General features: G+C 40.9%; 2 protein-coding genes across 2 annotated transcripts; both read left to right on the forward strand.

Annotated features, from left to right (window-relative positions):
• Positions 1-6,752: 6,752 nt before the first annotated feature.
• Positions 6,753-12,638, forward strand: LOC310935610 (formyl peptide receptor 2-like; the record flags this gene model as incomplete). Its single annotated transcript, XM_083899543.1, has 4 exons — positions 6,753-6,932; positions 7,016-7,862; positions 9,613-9,751; positions 12,578-12,638. The coding sequence occupies 4 exons, from the start codon at positions 6,753-6,755 to the stop codon at positions 12,636-12,638; spliced, it is 1,227 nt and encodes a 408-aa protein (XP_083755669.1).
• Positions 12,639-17,384: 4,746 nt separating this feature from the next.
• On the forward strand, positions 17,385-26,816 carry LOC310935611 (chitin synthase chs-1-like; the record flags this gene model as incomplete). Its single annotated transcript, XM_083899544.1, has 22 exons — positions 17,385-17,620; positions 17,989-18,124; positions 18,279-18,467; positions 18,556-19,435; positions 19,611-19,794; positions 20,054-20,149; positions 20,321-20,482; positions 20,578-20,752; positions 21,066-21,167; positions 21,384-21,525; positions 21,638-21,838; positions 22,362-22,477; positions 22,776-22,944; positions 23,105-23,284; positions 23,359-23,637; positions 24,164-24,356; positions 24,717-24,754; positions 24,847-24,911; positions 25,449-25,559; positions 25,643-25,857; positions 26,428-26,503; positions 26,652-26,816. The coding sequence occupies 22 exons, from the start codon at positions 17,385-17,387 to the stop codon at positions 26,814-26,816; spliced, it is 4,110 nt and encodes a 1,369-aa protein (XP_083755670.1).
• Positions 26,817-27,855: the final 1,039 nt, after the last annotated feature.

Below are 27,855 nucleotides of genomic sequence, written 5' to 3' on the forward strand. Positions count from 1 at the left end.
TTGAAGCAGGGTGTTAAGTTGTAATTAAGGTATTTTTACATGTAGTTTAATCATTTTATATACAGAAAACAAGTATTGTATATAGACATTTTTTGAAAACTGATATTGATCCGTCTGAGATTAATAAGATCCAGGAAGTACACACACCTTTCATCAGAGCCATGAGCAAAACAAAGTCCGTCAGAACAACGCCCATCATAGCTGCATGAGACGGACACATACAGGAGGGAAAATATGACAATTAGAACGAAAAAAGGAAAATGTTAATTTAAGGACAAACTATTTGCTTTGATTTACATTTAAAAAAGAACATGGTCCACAAACCAAAACAGTGACTTTGAATTAAGTTCATTCAAACTAAAGTGAGTAAGCACCTAAATCTGCTGCACTGAGATAAGAAGAAATATGTAAATACAGTAAAAACAAATACAGGATCATCTTTTTAATGCATTTTCTAAACACAACATCAACACAATATAAAACACTGAAGTTTGTCATTTTATGAACACAATGTTGAATTTACCTGTTGATGGTGAGCAGTTTCTCCACAGCTGACCGCGGACAATAGAAGTGTTGTCGGAGTGAGGAACTTCTCTGAGCGTCGTGTGTTTGTGCAAACGTTGTGTAAAGAGTGTGTGGTGAAATTTGACCGAAAATGTTTGTGGTTCTGCAACAGATGTCATCACATTGTGGAGCAATTTTCTTCTTTTTTTAATCGTCTATATTGTCTATTCTTTATCTATTTATGTCAGGACGTGATGATGATCAACGATCAGTAGAACAAATGTAAACATGTTTGCTGTTATCTTTTTATATATATAATTTCTCAGTTTTAAACTGTTGGTTTAGGGAATTCTGGGTATTTACGACTGCATTTCGCATCATGCATTCATAAAATAATCAGACATTTTTAAGAAAAATAATCGTTCGCAGAATTTTTACAACAAGGTCAAGATGAAAACTGCAGATCCCTGAGTGGAGTTGAATCATGAAGCAACAAATCCACTTCCTGCCACTGAAGGGCAGCATAACATCAACATCTTTCACACAGAGAGTCACGTTAATGGTCTTTGATTGCACCAAAAAAAAGTGTTGTACCATTCAATGACATTCTTCGACATTCTCAGAATTAAATAAAAAACATTTATATTCAAAATAAAATATACTAACTAACATCTTTTTTTTTAAATTTCCATATTCCCATAATATGTGTTCTCACTTTAATTTCATTATAACTTTTCAGTTTATTTTCTTAATATTTCTTGAAGTAAATTTGTATTTTGACATTTATTTTTCACTGTCCCCATAACGTGACTGTGTAAACAGATTTAGGTCCACACATACCACACACACACACACACACACACATCAGGAAATGAAAACTTATTTTTTAGACTGGACAAAAAAAAAACGTTTTTGAGTATGGGTCAGTGTAGAAATCTGCACATGTACCTACTTAAAATAGAACAAAATCTAGTCCGATCCAATGTTCAATAACCTGATTAAAGATGTGTGGAGTGAAAAACAACCCTTCAGTGTTCAGAAGAAATCTCTAAAGTGGCACTTTTTGTCCAATAACTTCCTCTGTGTGGCGACCAAACGTCTGTCGTGACCTTTTTGCGACATGAGGAGTGACCTGGGCAACGAAACAAGGAAGTGGTTACACATTCAAACTTTTGTGTTAGTGTCCTAAGAAAGAAAGAAAGAAAGAAACTCACAACGCAATAGCAATAGCAAAATAAGTTTCTCCTGCAGCAAAACATGACTCATCTTTGTCTGATCAAGCTAAACAGTCAACATGATATAAAATATAGTTTTAATAAGCGATCTCGGATAAAAACAATAAAACTAGGGCATACATAGCAGATCAATTAAAGTTGTAAAGTGATAGCACAGAAAACACAATGAACAATACAGACTCATTAAACAGAGCAATTACACACAATTATTTTGCTATTGACAAACATTATATTAGAGTCATTCATGTAATTATATTAAGCACGACAAAATAATTCAGACACTGTTATAATAAACGTAAACCACTTATGATATGAATGGAGGTGAGCTGGAAATGAGCTACAGCAACGTATTGTTCATTTTTCACTTCAAACAGTGACGTTGCAGAAGATGGACGGTTTATTTCAAACGTGTTACTATGTTACGTACAATGACAACACATGTTTGAAAAAGGAGTAGGCAGAAGTATAAATATACATGTTTCTACTCTACTCATTCCTATGTTTACTGGAATTGTTAAACTGTTAAAGTGTGTGTGTGTGCGCGTGCATGTGTGTGTGTGTGTGTGTGTGTGAATATTTATTGCTGTACTTGTAAATGTAAGCTATTTACTGCAACATGTTTTGGCTCTTGGGGAAAAATTGAGTTCCCATGACATGAACTCTTTCTCCAGCTCTTTCCTTGATTATTTTTGTTTGTTTGTTTGTTTTACTTGTTTGTTGTCATGAAAGTGTCCCCTTAGACACTTCAACATGAAGTGAGTAAAACTCCAAATAAGGACTTTTTTTTTTTTCTGTGGAATTATGAAGATTCTGTTCTCTGCCATTAACACCGAGGTCTTTGGGGTCTGTGTGTGTGCTTGTATGTATACCTATGTGGGGACCACTGTTAAACTACAGGAAGTGGGGACATTTTGTGAAAGTGGGGACAATTTGGCTGGTTTTAGGCATAGAGTTAGAATTAGGTAGGGTATGAGGCTTAGGAAATGCATTATAATACTGTGCGTACATGTGTGGAACCAGTTAGGGAGATGAAGTGAGTTTGACTGTGTGAGTAAAAGAGGAAGATGTAGCCAGACACTCATGACACAAAATAAGGAGGAGGTAGGGTCTGTATGAGTGTGTGTATATGAGTTTGTTTGTGTGTGTGTGCATGTGTGTGTGCGTGTAAATAAAGCCACCAGAATTAACTGTGACACAAAGGAAGATGCGTCTTCTCTGTCTCTAACCACAGAGCGTGAAGACATTGACCTCAGATCTGTGATATAATTAGTTTGAAACCTTCAGGTGAGTAATCCGCACATTTCACTTCACGCTTCAACACTTCCGCTTGTCATGTCATTAAGAGTGTGGTTCTGATATCAGCATTTGCTTCGTGGTTGATGTTTCACGATCAAATCAAGATTATTTGTGAAAGAATAACATGTTTGCAGTTCTAATAACAGAAGAACTGCTTATGAGCGCTTATTATTTCTGCATCGTATTTATTTTGTCATGATCTTGATGAGAAATCACTGCTTACACTTGGTGTTTTTTTTGTTGAATATACAGACAAATACATGTTTTTATCACAGAGCTAAAATAGAAACACGTTACATATTTCCTAGAACGTTAAACAGCAGTGCCACTGGACCTTTGTCATATTTGAGATTATCTGCTAGCTGTAGCTTCAAATGAGACTCTCTAAATGTTGTGAGATGAAAGTGTGTGCATTGTCCACGTCAATAATAACAGTTACATAAACCTTACAGTCATTTGATTGTCCTCATGGGTCATTTTGGTTAAAATGAAGGTATAACAGAGTGTCATCTGCATAAAAACTGACAATCAACACCTGCTATAAGAATAAATTGTATTACTTCTATTATTAACATGTTGGAGTCATGCTGATGAGAACTTTGTGCATAGTTTTAGATTTTTTGCAGTGCGTAAAAAGAGTTTCCTCTTTTTCTTTTTGAAGAAATAGCATTTACTAATATCATCTACTAATTTATGATCAGGTGTTTTTTTAATGTTGCAGTTTGTGTACACACATTTGTAAAAGGGTAGTTTTAGAATAACATTTCAGTCACAGTTTAACAGTTTGGAGTCATATTGATTTACAAGTGAACCTGATTAGTGATCCCGTGTGATAAATGATTGTTTGTGAGTGCGAGTGGTGGAATTGTGATCAGAGTTTAACAGTTTGGAGTAATTTTGTTCAACTTCAACTTTTCACTAGTTTCATGTTTAGTGTACGAACTGAAGAAAAACTTCAGGTTCCCATTTTCTCACTTTGAAGAAGTGTCGTTTTAAAAAAAAAAAATACCACATTCACAAAATGTATGTCACAAATGCCAACATATAGTTATTTAGATAAAAAATAATTTTCATGTTGATTCAATGAGAAATCATACTTTTTTCTTTAGAATACTATTTGAATCATGTTGTTTATGTACAAGCTTCAATTGATCAAATCTTTGTAAAAATATATAATGTTTTTATTAATTCAAATGGAGAAAAGCTACTATAATTGTACCCTAAACACTGTTTCTTCTTGAGTTTTCATCAGTCCCACAATCTCCAAGTTTCATCAGCTCATCGAGGTTGTTTGTTGACACTGTCTGAAGGTTCTTATTTTCTGGTTTATGTGGAGGAAGCTGCTCAGTTGTTTCCTTTTCTTTTTCATTTCCCCTTTGAAGCCAAAGACGTCCTGTAAACTGCACAGACTCCCTCACACAATCTTCTCTTCCCGCGCATCTGTTTCCACTGGTAAGCTCCATCTTCATCTCCACTAAACACAAATATCACCTGCTCATTGCTTTTTGAACTTTTTACCTGGTCCCTTTTAATTGTATATGTAGATTAATGCTAATGTTTCACAGCACTGAGGAGAACACTGAAAAAAGAACACGGTTGACAAACTTAAAGAAATGACTTGTAACACATCAATAAATGAAGTTCATTCAAAGAAAATGTACCAAGTTATATAAAGATAACTTGCATATGACGTTCATCATTTTAGGTAATATTTTAGTAAATAAATGCAGGTTCATGTTAAACCACAGATGATTAGAGGTTGGTGCATAATGTTTGTGGTCTTTGGTATCTTCCTCTTTTGTCTTCAGGCTGAAAACACACAACAGATGACAGTCACTGACTTGGTGTTCACTAAAATGTATCAAACATTTTGGTGCAAGAAAATATGTGTGTAGCATGATTTAAAACAGGGATTCCCAAATCCTGGGTCCAGACCCACATGCTATACTATATTTGTGGGAGATTACATTTCCCAGCCATTAACTTAACAAACATGTCTTGGAAACTAGTTGTTACAGATGTGGTTGTAAAGTAGTCAGTACATCATGGACACATTTGCTCTTGCCATGATTTATAAATTATGAAAAGTGGATCATCACATAGAACATTTTGGGAAAACGCTGTTTTAAAAGATGTTGTGTCGTGTTTAATTTTCTTATGGCTGATTGTGAGCAGCATGTCAGGAATGAAGGAACACATTGGAGTTTTCTGCAGATGAGGGTGATGATAATTTGGATTGAGGATTTCCTTCAAAATAACTCTTAACCTGGAAGGTAAAGTGGAACGTATTGACACTGTGGTAACACTGTGGTGGTTAACCTTCATCATAGTTTTGGACGCTTCTGCCATTTTCCCAGTGCAGTGAAAAGTAGAAGGTGGAGTCGTGTTTTCCCTCTTCTTTTTATTTGTATGTATTATTATATATTATATGATGTAAACAAATCATGTAGGCATAATTTGATTAACGAAAACTGACAAAATATTTTTAATAAATTGCATACAGCTTTATCCTCCACATGAAGGTCACAGGGAGCTGAGACGATCTCCAGCTGACACAGGACAGAAGGCTTGAACTTCAACCTCGTAAAAAAAACAAAAACGCAGAGATTCTGTCAAGTTTTGCGATGTATCGCTAATTCTCCGAGGATTTCAAAGTGACAGTGAACTCTGACAGGTTGAATCCAGCATCCTGTTTATTTCTTTGCTGCATCTTTGCCTGCCAACACGGGGGGGGGCTCATGGAAACCGAGTCACACGACGTCGTTTGCTCTGTAACATTATCTCAGTGAACTGAACTGACTATCTGGAAATCTGGACTCGGAGTAACGTTGTCTTATCACAAGCCGCCGTCTTCAAATGAAGCTCTGAAAATAGACGTGAATAAACACACAGACAGATAAACACATGCAGCTGAGTCACTGTCGCTCACAGCCTGAGAACATGTCAAAGGAAGTCACTCTCAGTGTGAGAGGTGGGTGTGAGGACACATTTCAATTCAAATCTGTCTTTGTGAGGACATTTTTTTTGTCTGGTCCACACATTTAAAACAGCTCTTTAAGACTTAAGGGTTAGAGTTGGGTTAGGGTTTAAAAGTGAGGGTTTAGTTGTAAAACACAGGAGGCGAGGACACTTTGTCTGGTCCTCACAACTGTAAAGAGCTTCTTATGGGTTAGGACTTGGTTTTAGGGTTAGGGGTAAGGCGCTGGAGAATGTCTATGATGTGTCCTCACTAAAATAGGAAAACAAGTTTGTTTGTGTGTGTGTGTTGGACAATACTTCCTGTTGTCACTGAGACAACAGCTGCAGGATTTTATGCAGAATGGAATCTTGACGGAAAGTCACGAGTGTAAAAATCATATAAATAATGGCTGGGTTCCATTTAGATTCCTCAGTTCCAGAGTTCACTATCACACTGTTCTGACTCACATGAACTGAGCAGAGTTGTCGTTAATGTCATCAGTAACATGTTTGCTTTCACTGCTACCAACAACCAACAACCGCAAAACAACATTGGATACAACAGCGGATCAACAACTCCTCTGTGCTGTGATACAATCACAGATTTTCTCTGTGGACTTTGGTGCGAGAGAGTCTGTACGTCAAAAAACGTAAATCATGGAAAACAAAAGGTGTATTTACAAAGATTTTCTGTGGTCAGACCTTAGACAGTGATGACATGACACTGTTGTGTTGTTTTTCTGCGTTTGCAGCGACACAATGTCTGCCAATGTCTCTGCACCGGTCCAAATCCTCAGCCTTTCCAAGGATGAAAAGGGGACGACAGTGGACATCGATGCCGTCATGATCAACATCACCAGAGTTCTCTACACACTGACTGTGGTGCTCGGCATCACCGGGAACTCTATAGTGATCTGGGTGACAGGATTCAAGCTCAAGGTAGGGCTAACCTGTGCCTGTCTTAACTAACTGTAGCCATTCTCTCTTTTCCTTCTCATCTGTTAAATCTCCTTCCTCCTCAGCCGACGGTCACCAACGTGTGGCTGGTGAACCTGGCGATCGCCGACCTGATCTTCTGCTTCACTCGCGTCCTCTCCCTCGTCAAGAAGTTCCTCGACCACTGGCCCTTCGGTTCGTTCCTCTGCAAGTTCAACGGCTTCTTCAAATACGCCAACATGTTCTGCTCCGTCTTCCTCCTCGCTGTCATCAGTGTGGACCGAGTGCTCTGCGTTTGGCAGCCCGTCTTCGCCAAGCGGCGGCGCACCCTGTTGGCCGCCAGGGTGGTGGCAGCCTGCGTCTGGACGGTGTCGTTTGCCTTCAGCACTCCCTATTTCATCTTCCGCAAAGTGTACCTCAACGACAAAAACATGACCAAGTGCTCTGTGGAGGTGAAGATGTCGACGGCAGGCAGCGAGAGCATGGAACTGGCTCTTTATACCATCCGATTCTTATGTGGCTTCATGCTGCCGTTCGTGGTCATCCTGATCTGTTACGTCCTGGCCGCACTTGGCATCCGGCGCACGCGCCTGTCCCGGAAGTCACGCCCTCTGCGTATATTAGCCGTGTTGGTCGTTGCCTTCTTTCTGTGCTGGGCTCCGTACCACTGCCTCCTGCTGGTGAAGAGGGTGGACAGTAAGAACAAGGTGGTTAAGATATGGCAGCCGGTGGCAAAGAGCATCGCCTACTTTAACAGCTGTGTGAACCCGCTGTTGTACTTCTGCATGGGTCTGGACATGAGGGGGCAGTTCAGGCAGACGCTGCTGGGCGTGTACACCCGAGCGCTGGTAGACGATGTGGACAGACAGACGACGCACACCAACGAACTGGAGGACAGTAGTTGGTCTAAACCAGCGTCTGCTGTGGTGGCAGGTAGGAGCCACACATCAGCTAAAGTGTGAGTTTTAAGGTGTTTGAATTTTGTAAACTGCTCACTCTCCCACACCAAAGTCCATAGAGAATATCTGTGATTTTAGCTCATGGGGACGCAGGAGGTGCTGGTCTACTGCTGCCTTGTGTGGTCAGTTTGTGTCACTGAGATAAACGTGAATAAAGGATTTCAAACACTGAAGTCAGAAAATAACACATTTAAAGGTGCCATATGTAAGAATGTGGCCAAAAACGGTTACTACATCCAAATTCAAAATTCAAGTAACTGGCAACGCGTGGTTGCTCGGCAGCTGAGACTCTACTGACTGCAATGATTGGTAGACGGCGGTAGGTGGCGCCACATGCCAAAACATGATTTCAAAACATAAACATGATTTGCATTCTGCAAAATATTTTTTTTAATGCAAATATTTTGTCTGTACTGTTGTTGTTGGTGAGTTCAGTTTGTTATATGAACATTATTCCTGAGTCTCTGTGACATATTAGGAGGATTTTATGGCCAGTTGCTTTAGATTTATTACATAATGCACCTTTAAACTTACTGATGGAGGCAGCAGTGGATCAACATGTCCTCTCTGCTTTGATATAAATTCACTGATTTTCTCTATGGGGTTTGGTGTGGGAGACTGAGTGGTTGCCAAACTTCAGTTTTCAGCGCAAAAACGTGATCAAAGGGGTTAAATGTAAGAAATGTATTATAATATAACACATTTCTTACATCTAATATTATTAGATTATGAAATGACCATCATGTGTCATCAGAGATTAAGCAAATACGTTATATTCACCATTTCATTCTTCTTTTGGGGGCCAGACGCTGTGTTTATGTTTTGGTCACAGCTCGTAGCATTTCAGCACAGTTGTGGGTCAGAATGGAGTACAAAATTTCACAAATAAGCAACATTTTGGAAATCAGTAAACTGCAAAAACATGACAGAATTTAGAGGAAACAATTTTTTAAAAATTCTATCACATGTTTTTCTGTAATGTTCTCATGTTTTAAACCTATAGACGTTATTAGCTCTTTCACCTGAGCACAGACGTGAGGACCAAATTGTGAAATACAAGGTCACATCTTTCCTTCCGTAATTATATATTCAATGCCAGTGTGAGGTAGCCTAGAAATCTAGACGCCCCCTAGCGGCAGCAAAAAACGGACGGCCCAATCACATCGCGGTAGGCGGACTTAACGTTATGACGACCATAACAGCTTAGGTTAGAGCGTATGAAAACAGGGGTAGTACAAATAAACCATGTTATCAAATGATGTTGGAAACACGCCTGTAATGAAAACCAGGTTATTGTACACTGTCACATGATATTACAATATATGTAACAATACAGCTCACGGTCTCTTTTATCTGCACGACCTTCTGCTGCGGAGGCTTCCACGTCCTTTTTCGTCCTCCACCCATTTCCTGTACACCGGCAAGTCACGCTCTAGTCTCGACAAAACGGTGAGACACCGCTGACAAAGTCGTTTGTGTGTCGCCTATCGCCACTCCAACATGTTGTAATCTCTCGGCGACAGTTTATTTTTTCTTCTGTGTTTGAAAGATGTTTGTTGAATGTGCAACGACGCCCGAAATCCTCAAATTCCTTTCACAAAAACGGCAACAGTCGTTTCATCTCCATTACAACATTTGATTACGGCGTGTCTTCACCAAACTTCACAACAGCACACAAACACAGAGCACTCCCACACCTCCTTCGTTGGTCTGGTTGGTTGTAGCGCTAGCCTATTGCGTGGAGAGGGAATTTGAAGGACAAGCGTTTATCCCACCTCTCCGATGGAGCCTGCCTATGGAGAGTTCCCAGACCCTGAATCTTGATGTGGGTCTGGCTCGTCAGGCTAAGTATGAGGTTCATACGTACAGGATATCAATTAAAGGCTCAACTCGTTCTTAAAATTAACTTTGTTTCACCGTCTTTGAGTCTTTCCAAACCCAATTAACATTCCGCTGAGAGCTTCTTTGTAGAGCTGTCATGCAATGCAATCAAACCTATGCCTTTCTTTTGTCTTGGCACTTTGAAGTCTGTGAGAGAATGTGGACACGCAAGTAAAAGACTTTTAGAACTTTTGGAGCAGTGGGAACAGGAAGGGGGCGACAAAAGACAAAAGATGTAACAAGGAGAGATGAGCGATGACTAATCAACATATCAACTGTCAAACAAACAACTATGTTAAGAAATCCAACGAGAGAGAGAGAGAGAGGGGAACATAACGAAACGAAAGATAAATAACAAAAACGCAAACAAGAACAAAACAAATACAACAATAAATAGGCAACATAGAATAGAAGTATCACATGCTTCTCGACTGTAAAACATGTAAATACAAATCAACAGCAGCATTTTAGCTGAGTCGTGTTTGTGCTGTTTATTTCTTCTTTGTGGTTTAAGAATATTTGTGACACAGTTGGAGAACTATGTCTTTGAAAGACCTTGAAATGACACAAATGTGTCTGAAATGCAATATAAACAAGTCAAGGTGCGACTTATGTATCAGTATTATCGGGTTAACGTTTATAAAGTTTTGTGATGAAACTATATGTCATTAATATAATGTAATTGTCTTTTTTAATAAATGACACGTGTCCTTGTGTTGCTGTAACAAAGTAAGAATCCTGTTATTGACCCACACATTCTCTGAATACATGTGGAATATTGTGCTTTTGTGTATTTGTAAGTAAACATGTTGAGTCTGAATTTACTGTGAATTTTCTCTGTCAAGAATACAGTATACAGTGTACAGTTTTATTTAGCTTGAGTTCTCGTCGTAGGATTAAAAATACCATTTGATTTCAGTTATATTTTGGTTTTAATCGAATATGATCATATTTTAAATAAAATCAATACAAATCTAATCTGGGTTTGTGTCTATCAGTTGCCTGTTTCTCTATTAATAAGTTATTATTATTAAGGTTTAAATCTACAGCACAGATATGAACACTGATTGGTCATTGTGTCGCCAAAGTTGAACATTTCCAACACGAGCAGCGCATTGTGTCACGCCGTTCGCACCACGAAGCCAAATTAACATTATTGGAATAAGTCTTAACGCAACTGATATTATCTTATCTTATCGCATCCTATTTCATTTTATTTTTTCTTAACTCATTCTGACAAATACGCTCCCCCACGTTTTAATTAAGAACTTGTTGTGTTGATGTTTGATTGTTATTGACTCAGGAGCTATTTGTGTCTTTCGTGTCAGGTTCACTGTCATTATGTGACGTGTGAATCCTCGAGCTCTCAGTTCGACAGATTGTATTGAACGGTGGAATGAACAATGGAATGTTCTCGATGTTCGGCCAACAAAAATAAGGATTAGTTTCTCTCTCTGTGTGCGTGTATCAACCTCATAGAACAAGCTGTAATAAGTTGTACTGCAGAGGTAAAGTCTCATAACAAGCTCAAGTGTTCAAGTGTCAGATTAAAGAAAAGTATTTCTGTGAACATTTTCTTTTTTTGCTGCAACCTGATGATGTTAAAATCTATTTTGTTACTCTATTGTTTTTGTAAATTTATTTTATTAAAGCACAACAGAGGAAGGACAAGGCAAGTACATGCAAACATAAATACAGATATTGTTATAGATAAAACAAAGAAATGTGCAGGAGAAACAAACAAATGTAAATTTTTTTAATAGCTCAAACAGTATTGTTTGGAAAAAGAAAATCAATACCTCAAAAGAACACAATCTCCACTCCAGTTATATTAGACATGTTTTAGAAGGAGCAGGAAGAAGCACAATGCTTCACTTCATGGGAACCTTGCTCAGGGGCTCCAGGATTTGTACAGGTAACCCTACAGGTACACGCCCAATTTCCCCCCACTTGGCCATGGACTGCCCCATTTTTTTTTGAATTGTTATTATTTATTTTTTAGAAATAGAATATGTGTTTCTAAAACGCAACACGTGTGAGGCGTTAGCTCTTGCTGAGTTTTGTTTGTCAAACTTTTTTTGTGATTTTGTGAGTTTGCTGTGACCTTCATTTACTGCATTTCTGGTGGTTTTCACTGACATATGGAAAAAAGTTTGTTTCAACGCGAGTGCTTGCAGTTGATTGATTGCCTTTCAGCATATTACAAATGCTTTTCTTGATTGTGTACTGCAATTATGGCTAATCCTACCCTCAGGCTGTCCTTAATGCCTAATCATACCTTGGTTTGGATAGTGGGTGTGACGGCTAATCCTACCCTCAGGCTGTTTTTACTGCATAACCCTATCCTTGTTTGGATTGTGCCTGTAACGGCTAACCCTAACCCAGGGACGTTTGGCTTTATGGTTATATACCCTACCCAGGTCGCTTAGACACTAACCCTACCCTCAGTTTAGTTTAAATGCCTAATCCTACCCTAGTTTAGATAATGGTTCTGACGGCTAACCCTACCCTTGGATGTGTGGTTATTGGTTTATATACCTTACCCATATATTCATAACCCTAAACCTACCCTCAGTCTTTTAAGTGACGGCTTTATTTGCCTATGGCTTTTGAGTTCGTTTTTTTGATTGGGATTTAGAATTAGATTTTAGGTCGTGGGGTTGTTATCTTCCTTTGCCTTTTTTTGTCTTAAATTTCTTCCCCCTCCCTCCACTCCCCTTTTCAGCCCTGGGTCATGATCAGTGGCATACCTCATTTGGGGCTGGGGCTCTGTCATTTTCCTTCTTTTGTTTGTGTCCCTCTATCCAGCTCTGGCACCAAACCGTGCCAGGGTTTTGTTTTCGCCCAGCCAGTGAGCTACCTTCAGTGACATGCGCCGGCCCGTGCCTGCCTGCGTTACTCTATACCAAACTCCTCTGACGGCGGTTGAAGGGGGGAGTAACCCTAAACCCTAAACCCTAACCCTAACCCTAAACCCTAAACCCTAAACCCTAAACCCTAAACCCTAACCCTAAACCCAACTTGGCTTTCAGCTATAACTGGAATGCTCCATTAACCCTGTAAGACCCACGGTTGTAAATTTACAACGTTAACTTTACCCATCCCAAAAAACTATCTATGTTATATTTTATCTGTTTTTTTACCACATGTACATAGTCATTGGGTCTTACTGTTCAGTCTAACAATGTTAGTGGATGTTACATTTGTTTAAAAGTCCCACTTTATGGCCATGAATGCATACAACTTTTCAAGATTTCCTTTTTTCCAGAATGCCACCAGCAAGGAGAGAGCCGTGATACAGTGTGCAGGATGTGATTGATATCATCCAAACTGGAGAGAGTGAAGTTGAGATGGAACTCAATGACACTGATGAGAGTGATGAAGACTCAGATGAAGATGTCTGTCAACAAGTGGACAAAGAAAACCAACCACCCATGGACTGTCCAGCTGATAATTACATGGACTTTGAGCCAAAAACAAACTAACACATCATGCACCGTGACAGGTGTCGCTGGCCGAAGAAATATTTCATCAGCTCCAACACAGATTTTTCTGGTCTGGATATGATCTTAAGGCAAAGAGAGCCCAGCAACACAGACAGTGACATCATGAAGCCTCTGAATGCTCAGAAGAGACCATCCAAGAGATGTGCACACCTGCCATTGGATGAACACAAGGACATGAAGACAGGGAGAGGATGCTGCAGTAAAGGATTCACCAACACACAATGCAGCAAGTGCCTTTGCTTTTCAGAGGACAAGAACTGTTTTTAGGACTTTCACTAACAATGAAAGTTTGTCATGAAAAGAAAAAAGGAATGAAGAAGTTGCTAGAAAAAGCTAGAATTTTATCCTTTTTATTTATTTATGTATTTATTTTTAATAAATGCTTTCATAAAAATATGACTAATGTGTGATTATTTTTAAATGTTATATACATTTATGGAGCTAAGTAAGCAATCAAACTTGCAAATGAACCCTTAGTTGTTGTGAATTGTTGTTCAGACAAAGTGAGTACAAACAGAAATTCTGCTACCATCAAAGCCCAACGTTGTAAAATTACGTTTCTCTAAAACGCACATAAACATTTTTCCAAAAACTCTTGGATTTCTGCATCAAAGGCCTCCTACAACAACATCTGAATGGTCAAATATTTTTTTTTTTTTTTTTTTCTTAATTTGGGTCTTACAGGGTTAAAAACATGGTGGCCTACTTAGAGCTGACTGAGCTCTTGATGTACATACAGTATAAAAGGCTCATTCCGCAGTAAAGAAAGGCGATTGAACACTTTATAAAAATATAAAATAAATATAAAAAAGAAATATTTTTAAAGTCTGTCTAGGGTTTATCAGGTTATGAGTAAAGTCCAAATTGCTCTTGTATCTTGTTTTTGCCTTTAGCATTATGCACAATTAAAGGTGTTGCCCTTTAATGAGAGGTTGGACACAGTTGTAAATCAGGTATCACGACAATGGCATCTCGATGCAGACGAGACGCACGTCGTTAATTTAATTGCTGTCTGCTGTGAAGTCAAATCAAACACCACACAGAAGCCGCCAACATGGATGAAGACAGGACGCTTCCCAAGTGAGTCCACTTTTAAATCACTCAGTTTCTCATGTGTACTTATGTTACATTGAGATAATTGCAAAGTTCTTATTTTGCTTCAGATAACAAAGAAATCATTAAAACTGAAGAATTTTGTTTTTTGCACAAACACTACAACTCATGGATTAATGGATTAAAAATAATCAAAAGATTCATACATCGTGAAAATATGTGTCACAAATACTGCTGAAATTCATTTAATCTGAATATTTAACTATAATTGTCTTATTTTTAATTATAAAAAGGTAATGGCTTTAAGCAGGAGACCAATAGTTAAATACAAATAAAACATTGTATTTACATTATTTATTATTAAACAAAATTTGATTGATTGACACAGTTACACACAGGTTATTATTATTAGGGACCTCGTACACAACAGTGACGAGGTACCTATTGTTATTATTATTATTATTATTATTACATTTAAATATGAACAGATAGCCACACCAGTGCGTTCTTGACCTTGTCCAGTGTGTGTGGTTGCATTGAAGGTTTATGCATTAAATGTTTTCTGATTAAATTATTATTTTTTTTTTTGTGTGTTGATATGTATCAATATCAATGTAATGTATTAGTTTGTTTTAATGTCATTGTGGTTTAGCAAGTAGAAGACGAGTGAGATCTAATTGTCAAGCTTTTTAATGTTTTCTGCAGGTTCCCTGCTTGAAAGGGATCTAATGAATCCACCCCGAAATAATGACTGGATTTTACTCAATGATTTTACTCCTTTTATTTTGGAAGTTAGTAGTTCTGAGCAGGTAAAAAAAAAACTTTAAACCCCAAAGAAACAAGAAAATACAAATCACTGTGATTAAATACAATAAAAAATAGAACATTTCACACATCTGCATATTCAAACTCATAACAACTGTTTTACCGGCTGCCAATCGGGTGCTGTAGACCATCAGACCTGCATAATTTTAGTGGCGATCGCGGCAGTTTTTAATACAGTATCCACTTATTTTGTGCCGCAAGCCATCTTCCATTGCTTCTCTCTTCTGGTGCTGTGTGCTCTCTTTAAAGCCCTGGGTGGAACTTCGGCAGGCCCATCGGTTCTGCCCATTTTCGGTCTTGTAGGCTCTTGTTCAGGCCATCGATTTCAGCTTGACTTGACACCTCCCACTCGACCTTCCAATGGAACCACTTGGGAGGTCAGGATGCATCAGGACTTGGTTTCCTGATGCATCGCTGTCCTGATTTGCCATTTGGTCCTCTACTGGAAGTAAAACAACCAGCCGCCTAACATCTCTGTGAACAATTGTGGCTTGGATCCTCTCCTTAGCCTGGGCGGAATGCCTCACATTTCCTTTCAAAACTTTTGTCATGGGAATGGAGTAGCTTGGAAAGACGCGTGCATTAACGTCTCTCACATCGCCTTTGTGGTCTGGATTGGTACTGACCACTCTGCCCAGCTTGAATTGCCCTCTCAGTGCATTTTGGTTTTTTGATTCTCCTTCCTTTTATGACCCAGGCCTTTCTTCTCATTTTGAGCAAGGTCCCAGCCACTCCATCATGACTCTCCTTGTGAGCCTCCCGGGCTAGCAGCATGGACACCCAGGAATCGACGGGCAGGAAGGGAACAGCAAGTTTAACCTCTTCAAAACTCTGCACTCTGCCACCACAGAACCATCAGCCCAGAATCCTGGTCTTTATAGGCCACCAGTCGGTCTGTTGTGGTGCTTGATAAGGTTGTGCCCAATTGCGCTGCACAAAAAATGTCTCTCAGAGCGTTTTCTCGTTCTCTCACTGTAATGACTCCTGTCAAAGAGATTGCCTCCCACTTTAGATTGCTTAGGGCCTTGTTCTTTCCAAGAAACCTCTTCGCTGCTCTTCAAATCCCTGCGACTGTCTTAATCAGTGACATCCTGCCTGTCAGCCTGACATCAACAAGATTCTGAATAGCTGACCCTGCAGGTGGTCTCCTTGGGTTTGTTGGTTCTGGTTCTCGCTCCCCTACTTTGCCTTTTGATAGTGCTGCAGCAAAAGCTTTCTTCTGTAACTTGTCAACGTTCTCTCTGGCGGTGGCAGCCAGTTCTTTTGCCGATTTTATTGGCCACTCACTCACAGGCAATACCAGGAACTTTGGTCCATTTTGCCACTCCGAGTCCTGATCAAGGTCTTGAGGGCTGGCACCTCTGGTGATTATATCTGCAATATTTTGAGAACCAGGAATCCACCGCCAGTCCTGAATGTTTGTGCTGGTTTGAATCCCTCCAATCCGATTGGCGAAGAACGTTTGAAAGCCGTAGCTTTCTCGCTGAATTGCTCCAAGGATGGTTTGGCTATCCACAAGATGATACCACTTCTCAACTTGAATTTGACTGTGCAGCTCGAAATACTTCCTTAAGCGTGAGGCGAACACTGCTCCGCACATCTCTGCTTTAACAGCGTCTCCTCTGTAGTCCAAGGGGGTTAGTTTGGCCTTGGAATCCACAAGTCTGACAATTTGGCCATGGTCTGTAACCCATCTCAGGTACATCACCGCTCTGTAGGTGAGCTCGCTTCCATCAGAAAAGGTGATTGCCAAGGCTTTAAGGTTAGTTGTGGAGTCAGAGCCCTGACGAACTTGACTTTTCCAAGCTTATGTGACTCAGTTTCAGGTTGAGTCAAGGTGTGAAAGGGGGTCACCAGGGTCATTGTTCAGGCAGTTAATCATTGCATTGAAGATGGAAAGAGCACTTTGAGGAGCCGAGGAATGAGGAAGATGAGAGAGAGGAAGACAGACAGTGCCTCGGGAAAAGCAGAGGGTTTGTAAGGAGGAAGTGACGATAGCTATGAAGAGGATAGAGTGGGAAGGCAGTTGGACGTTGACATACCTGAGGAGGTATGGAGGGCTTTTTGACCAGATTGTTTCACAGTCTTGTAAAGCAACAACATGCTTGATGAAGGTAGAAGAAGTCTAGTTTGAAGAACAAGCGTGAAGTGCAGAGCTGTAGTAACTACAGAGGCATTAAGTTGACCAGTCACACCATGAAGATGTAGCAAGGAGTTGTTGAAGTTCAGATATGGAAAGAAGTAAAGATCAGCCAGCAGGTTCATGCAAAGATGTGATGTTGGCTTTGAAAGTGTTGGTGGAAAAGTACAGAGAAGGTCAGGAGGAGCTGCATTGTGTTGCTGTAGATCCAGAGAAAGTTTATGATCAGGTGAAAAGAGAGGAAATGTGGGACTGTATGAGGAAGTCAGGAGTGGCAGAGAAGTATGTGAGGGTGGTACGGGTCACATACGAGGACAGTGGTGAGAAGTCAGGACTGAAGAAGCCTCTTGGATGAAGGTGAATCAACTTCAAACTTTAAATCAAGCAGGTCCAGTCGCCAACAGATAACCACTGATGGATCTCTTGTTTTTCTGTTAAGAAGAAATGCTGAATTACATTGATTCACGTCAACCTTTAAGAACACTTTAACGCCATATTTCAAGCACGCCCTCATCATTGCTGTTCAGAAGGTAATGCAGGGCAGAAAATGAAGTCAGCTAAAAGTTAGCCAAAGGTATCTTTAAGGTTATTTGTTCAGTTTTCTTCATGATTATTCTATAATAACCTTTTTATGATTAGAACTTTCCAGCGAACTCTTTTAACATGATCATACTGAATCTTTTGTCCTAATTCAGGAGATCATGGGACACCTGCCGAGAACTCCCCGTCATCCAGGACGATCAAACTCCCTGGAAAATGATCAAACTACTCAAGTTTATCTCTCTGTTTGTTGTTGCCGTGCTGGTGTTTGGGTTGGCGCTATGCAGCAAGGTTTGTCCAGTGCTGCATATTTATATTTTCCTTCTTTATATTTCCATGTGAAGATGAGTGGGGATGGGAAAATTGGAACTTGGATTGTGATCAGACACTCACAGTAATGATGACTGATCAAACACTAAACTCTCTCACCTTCCTTCACCTGCAGACTTCCTTCCTCCTCCTCATCACCTTTGCCAATGAAGGCACAAAGACCCTCAGAGCAGAACAGAAACCTGTCGCTCTACTGTGTATCGGCTGCGCTCTCATCACCTCCAGTGTCCTTCTTTTACAGAAGAGCATCTGGAAGGCATGTTACAAATCTGCAAGGCTTCCAGCCAAAGAAACAGTAGCTTTGGTGAGAACCCTTCACTCAGTGCTTTTCTAATGAGATGCACTTCTACCGCAATGTTTTTAATGTTCTACTTCTTCTGTTTCTCCTCCAGTTTATGTTCTTTGAGTTTCTGGTGTCTGGAGGTGCAGCTATTCTCACCCTCGTTGCGATGCCACACTTGGACATTGTGACCAATGTGACGATACTGAACGGCGTAGCTATCGTCACTACGATCCTGCAGATCATTTCTCAGTGCATTGCCAAGGAAAGGAACCGCTTCCTGCTGCCCTCCATCGCTGCATTCCTCCTCCTTTTGCTTGGTTATGTCCTGTTCGTCATGTTGTACATCACGAAAGATCACACTGATACAAAGATGATCATCTGGGTGGGTCTGGCCGTGGGTGCGTCCATCTTGGTGTCTTTCAACTGGTGGGAAACCTACTTCAAATTAATCAGTGAGAAAAGCAGCTCTGTCCGCCTCAATAGATTATGTAAAGATATTAGAAGATGCCAGAACATGCTACACATCCTCTCCAGCCTGCTCAGGATCGTGGTGACCGCATGTGTGCTCGGAGCCTATGTACCTCTGGCTCGAATGGACTGGGACATCGTGAGGTCCATCCCACCTCGCGAGACAAGGATTATCGGCATCACCATCGGGGTCCAGCTCGTCTCCTCAGCCCTCTGCCAGTGGTTTGCTGTTGTGGCTTGTAAAATGCACGCCCTGCGACGATGCTTCATCCTGCCCGTGTACCTAGCATCTCTGTCTGTCATGGCTCTGCTCGTCATCCCTGTCGTCGTCTACTATGAAGACTTCAAACGTGGTCTGAATGGGACTTCAAGCACTGACTTCAGAAACTACTGCAGCGTGGAAGTGGACGGAAGAGTCCCAAGCCTGAATGGGATCGTGTTCCCAGAGCTGGTTCTGGACGTGACACACACTCTGTGCTTCCTGGACATGTCCAAAATGTGGGACATCGGCATGCTTACAGGTACTGAACACACTCTCACAACCCTTATATGATGCACAGAGAATTCATTAGATTTCTGACCCATTTTGTCTTGTTTCAAGGCAGTATGGGAGATAAATAAAGGAGAAGGTGGCGTGACCTGAAGTGGTTTCTAGGATTGTGTGGATAATTACCCCATCCATTCACCTTCCCCCAGGTTCAGCAGTGTCCTGGTGGCTCGGCCTTGTTCTGGCCACGCTTCACCTCTGGTACCTCGGTCTGTATCGCATCCAGAGGACCCAGGACCTGTTCATCAAGAGGCTGTATGAGGGAGCATTTTTAGAGCAGTCGCTTTTACTAAACATTCGATTTGACATCCAGACAACCTCCAGACACAAGAAGTAAGTATGTGTGGTGTGTACGGAAGACAGATTCAGAGTTAGGGTTTGAGATCTGCAAGGATTTGTTCATGTAAAATGTATTTAAAATGAGAAACTGCGTAGACAAAAAGATCTATCCTATTGCCTTTCTATATGCACCTTAGTTTTGATGTAGGGCTGCCAGAGATTTGACTGCAACACCAAAAGTCCCTGGGCATTTGAGTCATTTTTTTCTTCAAAAAACCCACAAAACTGCAAATATCTGTATTTTCACTTCCAGATTCACACCACTGGAACCAGTAAAAGTCTTCATCTGTGCAACAATGTGGCACGAGACATACGATGAGATGATGAAGATAATCATTTCAATATTTCGGTAAGATTATAATTTGTCCTCCACTTTTTCTAAAATGCTTACGATTTGTTAATGTTCAGTCTTGTCGTCATGCTAACGTGAAAGTAGATAGGTGTAAGCAAAGGCTGTCTCCAAGAGACCAAGCTATCAATGCCACCAAAATAGCTTCATGTCATTGTTTTAACTCCCCAGCTTGGACAAGTATCGGCCAAAGAAGGAAGGAGAAATCAGTGATGTGACCTTTGAAGGCCACGTCTACTTTGACGATGCCTTCAGAGATGTTCCTGGGAGCGAAGGCCGCCACGTCAATGAATACGTAGAGATGCTTGTGGAAATTATTAAAGAAGTTTACAGGTATAAGATGTCAAATTGTGACAGAGCATTTACTGAACAGTGATCTCGAGCAGGTACAGCGTGAAGCTGAAGTTTCTTCTGCCCTCTGTCCGCAGTTATTTTGTGAACATGGATAAAGACCTATTCGAGAAGCAGCAGCAGGTCCCTGAACAGACACTCGTGAGGACACCGTACGGAGGGCGTGTGGTGGTCACCATGCCTCATGGGAACACTCTGGTGATTCACTTCAAGGACAAGACACTCATCCGCCACAAGAAGAGATGGTCACAGGTAGGAAAATATGCAATTTGGATTGAGCAAAGTACCAGAAGTACACATGTCACTTTCCGAGCTAATGACTAACCAACCAACAGCTAATTCTGTTTTCTGTGCTGACATCCATGATGTGGCTCATACTTTTTATGTCGTTGTCTGCAAAGTCAGTCACCTCAGAAAACGAATTAAGAGTCACTAGCCAGAAGATAGTGAATTAACGGCAGAGAAAAAAAAAATAAAAAAATTCACAATTTGGCAACAATTTGCCATTTTCTAGCTTTTCCACATTGACAGTCCTGAGCTGCTAATGTGTGTTTAACATTTCCAGGTCATGTACTTGTACTACCTCTTGGGCTGGAAAGTTACAGCCAAGTATTACGAAAGGTTGGATAAAGGAGAGGACGAAGCTGATCTAAAAAAAGAGCTTCAGGTGAGATGAGAGAAATCATTCACCGACACACACACACACACACACCGACACACACACACACCGACACACACACACACACACACACACACACACACACACACACACACACACACACACACACACACACACACACACACACGTTCACGTCAGACTGAATGTACCGATGCATTCAAATGGATAAAAACATACAGTATATTCCCGTGTGTGTTTCTGCAGAAAGAGAAGCAACACACCTACCTCCTGGCTCTAGATGGAGATACAGACTTCCAGCCGGCTGCTGTGATGCTGCTCATAGATCGATTGAAACTGTACCCACGTGTCGGGGCAGCGTGTGGCCGGATCCACCCGACTGGATCAGGTGGGTAAAAGTGATTAGAAGTTGTGAGGGCTGTGTTAGACCTGTGATAGACCAGCGGTGTGAATGAATGAATATACATTAGTAACATGTTACTTCTCGTTGGATCCGGCAGGTCCGTTGGTGTGGTACCAGAAGTTTGAATATTCTGTGGGTCACTGGCTTCACAAAGCATCAGAGCACGTGTTTGGCTGCGTGCTGTGCAGCCCCGGCTGCTTCAGTCTCTTCAGAGCCGAGGCTCTCATGGACGATAACGTGATGAAAAAATACACCACCAAGGCCTCACAAGCACAACACTACATTCAGTACGACCAAGGTAACACTTCAAACAGACGGAGCATCTTGTTGCTAACATGCTTTCTAAGGCTGGCTTTACACGACAACGATCTGAACACAAACCGCAAAAGTGGCGTTGCGTTCCCACACGTTGTCGTGTAAAGCCAGCCTAAAAATAGGGGTGGAACTGGATCATACATCAGCATCAGATCTACATCCAAATAATTTACAGATTTTCTTTTATCAGATATTCTTAAGGACAATAATGCAACAGGTGAACAATGGGGCAGCTTCATCAGGCTCATCATTACATCAGTACAAGATTTTTTGCATGATTCACAGTTGGGCAGCACTCATTGGGGACAGTTGGCAGCTGAAGCACGAACCCTCAGTCACAGTCAATCAAACATATCTGGATTTTTTGTGCCGTACATAAACAGCATATACAGATGTAATGGAGTCATTTTTACTTCCTTGGTGTAAACATATAAGTTGAACTCTTGCCATGTGTATATGAATACCTCTTCTACCACTAAAATGATCTCTGTCTCTGTGCTCTGTAGGTGAGGATCGCTGGCTGTGCACTCTGCTGCTGAAGCAGGGATGGAGGGTGGAGTACAACGCCGCCTCCGATGCCTACACCAATGCCCCAGAGGAGTTTAAGGAGTTTTACAACCAGGTAACAAGAGGTTACGTGCTCAAAAGTGTGTCAAATATTTTGCAGGTATAGCGGACAGTGGTTGGTCATTACTGACTCTGTCCTGCTGCATTTGTGTGATAAACCTTCTGTTGCTTCAACCGCTCTGCTCTTTGAAAATTCACTCTATTCTGTGTGATGACTACATAATTAGTCATGTCAACCACCTGTCTTGTTACATTGATATTGTAATTGTGGAGTCATATTGAGTTCCTTCTAGGAGTATGAGAGGGAATCTGTGCATCACCGACTTGACGTGTATATGCTTTGTTGGCTACAGCGTCGTCGATGGGGGCCGTCCACCATGGCAAACGTCATAGACTTGCTCGGCTCCTCCTCCCTGATTGTCAACAGGAACCCGTCCATGTCCAGACCCTACATGCTCTACCAGCTTTTCAACTTGGCCTCATCCATCCTGTCGCCATCCACTGTCGTCCTCATGATTGCAGGTCAGGCCTAGTGGAATATTCCAAACAAAACATGAACAAACATTTGGTTTGAGATTACATAACAACAAGAAAGGCTAATAATTATATGGTTAAGTAAATTACATCACTCAACTTCCACGGAGCTTGTAAAAGCAGTTCTTTGTTCCTTTCTGACTTTCAGGTAGCTTCACTGTACTTTTGAATATTACACCCAATGCCGCTCTGGTCCTGGCTGTGATACCACCCGCCATTTTCCTCGGCATCAGCTTCAAGATCAAGTCTGACACCCAGATTAAGATTGCTGCAGTCCTGAGCACCTTGTACGCCTTCCTCATGATGATAGCAGCTCTCGTCCTAATAGGTGCGCCAGATGCAAACTCACCAATCCTCAAAGCCTGTGACGCATTTGCTAATCTCATTTCTCGTGTCCTTCAGCCCAAATGGTGCTTGAAAAAACCATCATGACTCCGAGCAGCCTCTTTGTCATCACCCTCGCCTGCTTTTACCTGGTCACGGCCATCATGCACCCTCAGGAGGTTGGTCTGGTGGTCTATGGCTTCCTTTACATCATCTGCATCCCCAGCGCCTACCTGCTGCTGGCCATTTACTGTATGGTCAACATGAACAACTTGTCCTGGGGGACCAGGGAGACGGCGCCCCCTCCTGGAGCCGGTGCACCTGCGGCTGCACCCCCACTATCCACAGCACAGAAAAGTAAATAGTATAGTATGCATGTATATAAACCCATAATAACCAATGAGCTTGAGCAAACTAAAAACCTTCACTAACCAGATAGCTAGCAACATCTAGCCCTGTTAAACACCACACTTGTTTCTTGTTATTTCTTATTTATTTCCAAACCACATCCAGCTCACAGCAACATATCTATGTTAATTCTGTCCTCACAGCCATGACATTGTGCAGCTACGAGCTGCTGACTACTAGGCTCTTTCATGTTTGGTTACATTCTGCAGTCACATTGTGTTCTGATCAGTTCAGTTAAATCAGCTACGATTTTAAAATGCTCTCATTAAAACTACTTATCATTCTCAAAGAACCTGTTATTAATAAATCCTCCAATTTTTCACTGTTGAAGTATTGATGAAGCAACTTCTACTCCCTGATCTGTTATGTTCAATTTTACACATTTGAGAAATAAACTTTAAACTGTTTGTGACACATCGCTGCTTCATTTAACATCCAGCTTGAACTGAAACTGTGTTTTCCTTCTTCTTGACAGTCAAGAACAAACTCACAGAGATCTTCACGGAGTCGAGATGCTGTAGAAAAGTGTGGCGAGGATTCAGAGACGAGGAGGTCGTCGTCAGCGGGCAGAACAGCGCGATTTCTCAGGAAGAGGAGTTCGGACCTCAGCCCATGAACACAATCGTGGTGGATGAGAGGGTTCCTGAGATTCCTCAGGTAGAGCAGAGGTGAGAAGTGACCGTTGGGCTGATTTAGGGTTTCAAGAAACCTTCAGAAACTCTTGTTGACAAATTTAAAATTCATGGCTGAGTCAATGAGGAAAAACACTGATAAAATACATTTTCAGGCAATATTTCTAATTGGTTTTCATATCTACTGTATATTGTCTATATTTGCAAAATGTGTCAGTGGCTTCAGTCGATCAAGTTAGAGATATTTGACCTTGAGTGAAAGATTAGCCCGAAATGATGTCTGAAAATAGATTATTCGAAGAAACAAATGTTGTTCTGTAAATGGCCGACAGCTGCAGCAAGTGTTGCATTGGTTCCATCACTGATACGCTGCTAATGTCTATTATCTTGTTGCAGTGTCGAGGAGCCTCCTGCAGTCGTCTGCCCCAACCAGTGTGAGTGTTTCTTCGGATTTAGCAAAACAGAGTTGATTTCTCATGTGCTGATATTGGCTAATATTTCATTTGTGTCTTGCTCTTTTCTTCAGGCTGGGTCTCACAGCTACAGAGTTTGTCTGAGGACATGCAGCTGCGAGAGGGTCAACTCCACCAGGTCTGTGTTTTCCTTTTCTTCTTTATTTGTTTTTGGTCACTGTTCTGTTTGTAAAACACCTTTTTTTTTTTTTTGTCAAACCTCACCTTCGTTATGAAATTCACTGCATGTTAGCATATGGTTGCATGGGGACCATAATCAAGCAAAATGTTTATTTTCATGGCACGATGGAAAAGTCCTTTTATAATTGAGGTTTAGGGCCAACTCATTGATTCAGTAGTCTGTCAGGATCAAGTCTGACTTCATTCCTTGAACAGAGCACCTGGTGCTAAGAAAACAATTGTTTAGCAAGAACCGTCCAGGGTGTACCCCACGTATCGCCCAATGTCTGCTGAGATAGGCACAGCACCCCCTGCGACACTCTGGTCGAGGATAAAGCGGTAGATAATGGATGGATGGATGGATGTTTAGCAAGACGCCTGAACAAAAACATCATGAATTACTCATGCAATTTTCTTTTAATTAAATCAAAAGATGAGCTAAGATTGTTCTACTGCAAGGTAGAGATTAACTGGATGGATTTGCATCACTCTGCAGGACGAGGAGCTTTTTTTTAATGATCTGATGTCAAAATACCTGGAGCCTCTGCCCGTTGACAAAAAGAAACAGGAGATAATGGCTGAGGAACTCAAGGCACTGAGGAACAAGGTACTAACGCATCAGTTTGTCAACACGTCTGCGGAATGCCACGACAGTCGAGATGGATGTAAACAAATCAGTTTGTCTTGCAGATGACGTTCGCCTACTTCATGTGCAACGCCGTCTGGCTGGTGATGACCTTTACCCTCCAGCTGGCAGAAGTAAACATCGCCATCCAGGTGCCCAAGCTCGATGCCAACATGGAGGAGACAGGACAATACATGATCATCGACCCACTGGGCTTCATGTTCATTTTCTCCTTCGCCTTCGTGGTGCTCATCCAGTTCCTGTCCATGCTGTGGCACAGGTAACCAATCAGAGCAAAGGAGGAACTTTAACTTTCCCCACAGTTCATACTTGAATGGAACCATTGATCTGGCAACATTGGATTGTTCAATAACACTGTTATTGTACAATTTCAGTCCTCATGTGTTCTTTAGGGCATAGCCAATAAGAGATTCCTATATAATATATATAATCAACAAAATAAAGAAATTGTTGACTCAGCATGTCAAATTATTGGAGTTAGTCGTAGCGTTTAGGTGCATGTTTAAGTCATAAGTCATGTTTAAATAATATTTTAGTCAAAACATATCCCAACATACCTGGATAATGTGATTCATAGTTTAATTACTCCGACTACATACCTGCAACTGCAATGGGGGTGTCTTCCTTCGGACAACACGACAACCACAAGAGTCATTCTCCATCTAATTTGAATCACAATTAACAAGTACAGAATGCGCGAAACATACAAAACCACCGAACCATCTCACCGCTCAACTGTTAGTGACACACAGTTTTCCCAGCTGCATTTTCTTAGGCCATGCATGTGTTTTTTGTTTTTATTCAAACTATATGTATGTGTGTGTTTCAGAGTCTCCACAATGATCCATTATGTGGCCTATCTGGACACAGAGTCAAAGATTAAAAAAGAACAGCCAACCAAAGAGGTATGAACAACTGTCACATCACCATTATACTACTACTACTACTACTAGTACTACTACTACTACTACTAAATTTACTGCTAAATGCATGTGATGGTCCAGGTGTGGGGAAGTGACAGTGACGTGAACTGATGAGAGTTCTTCTCTGCAGGTCAAAGACGACGACGACAACAACTGCGATGACAACAACGGCGACGACAACAACGGCGACGACAACAACGGCGAAGACAGCTACGAAGACAGCGACGAAGACGAAGACCCCTTCTTGTTTCCGAGTCTAAACAACAGAAATCCAGACGATGGGTCTCTGGTGTAAATCTGCAGAACTTTTTAATCCAGCACTTTTAATAGAATCCACTTTATCTTATTTAAATTATTAAAGTTGACTTTAATAATTTGTCACTGAAATCATCTCACAACCCTTATGACTATGTTTCCACTGAAGCTGAAACAAAGCATGAAAGTGTGTGTGTGTGTGTGTGTGTGTGTGTGTGTGTGTGTGTGTGTGTGTGTGTGTGTGTACCTGGTGTTCCTTGGTTTGCTGTATATAAGCCGATGACACTGTCATTTACATCACAGATGTCAAATCTGTTACCTAGTGACATTATGGGACATAATGAAGACAAGTCTCCATACATTTCTACATTTTAAGGTGAAGACATGTTTTAAAGTTAGGTTCAGGTTATGGTTAAGGTCAGGATTAGGTCAGTAGCAATTGTGGTTAAGGTTAATGTAATGTCCTCTGAAGTCATGGAAACCAGCGCGTGTGTGTGTGTGTGTGTGTGTGTGTATATAAAAACCTGGCTTTGTGCAATTCTTTTTTTTTTTATAATATTCACTGATTTTGTGTAATCTCTGAATGTAGCGTTTCATTGTCATCGTTGTTGCACTGTAATTATGAGTTTGTGTATCATGCACCACAGTAATGTCCATACCCCTAGAGGGAATGGCAGAGGTGGAGGGGTCGCAGCCATATTTGACTGTACACTTTCGCTCACCGCTCGACCCACGGGTACTTATGAGTCATTTGAGCACCTTACTCTAAGTCTGTTAGACTCAAGTATTAAACAGAATAACAGACTCCAGTTTATTGTTGTATACCGACCACCGAACTCCTACTCTGAATTTTGAAGTGAATTTGCAGATTTTTTATGTGATTTAGTTCTCTGTTCAGACAAAATCTATTCTAATAATATTCACGTAGATGTAGCCAATGATAGTCTTGGCTCATCTTTTAAAGTTCTGCTTGACTCAATTGGCTTCAAGCAGCAGGTTAACAAACCAACACATCGTCATAAACAAACACTTGACCTTATCTTAACATATGGTATTGACATACATAACTTGGTAGTATT

Source organism: Microchirus variegatus (assembly GCF_963457635.1).
Source record: "Microchirus variegatus genome assembly, chromosome: 13".
Classification (NCBI taxonomy): Eukaryota; Metazoa; Chordata; class Actinopteri; order Pleuronectiformes; family Soleidae; genus Microchirus; species Microchirus variegatus.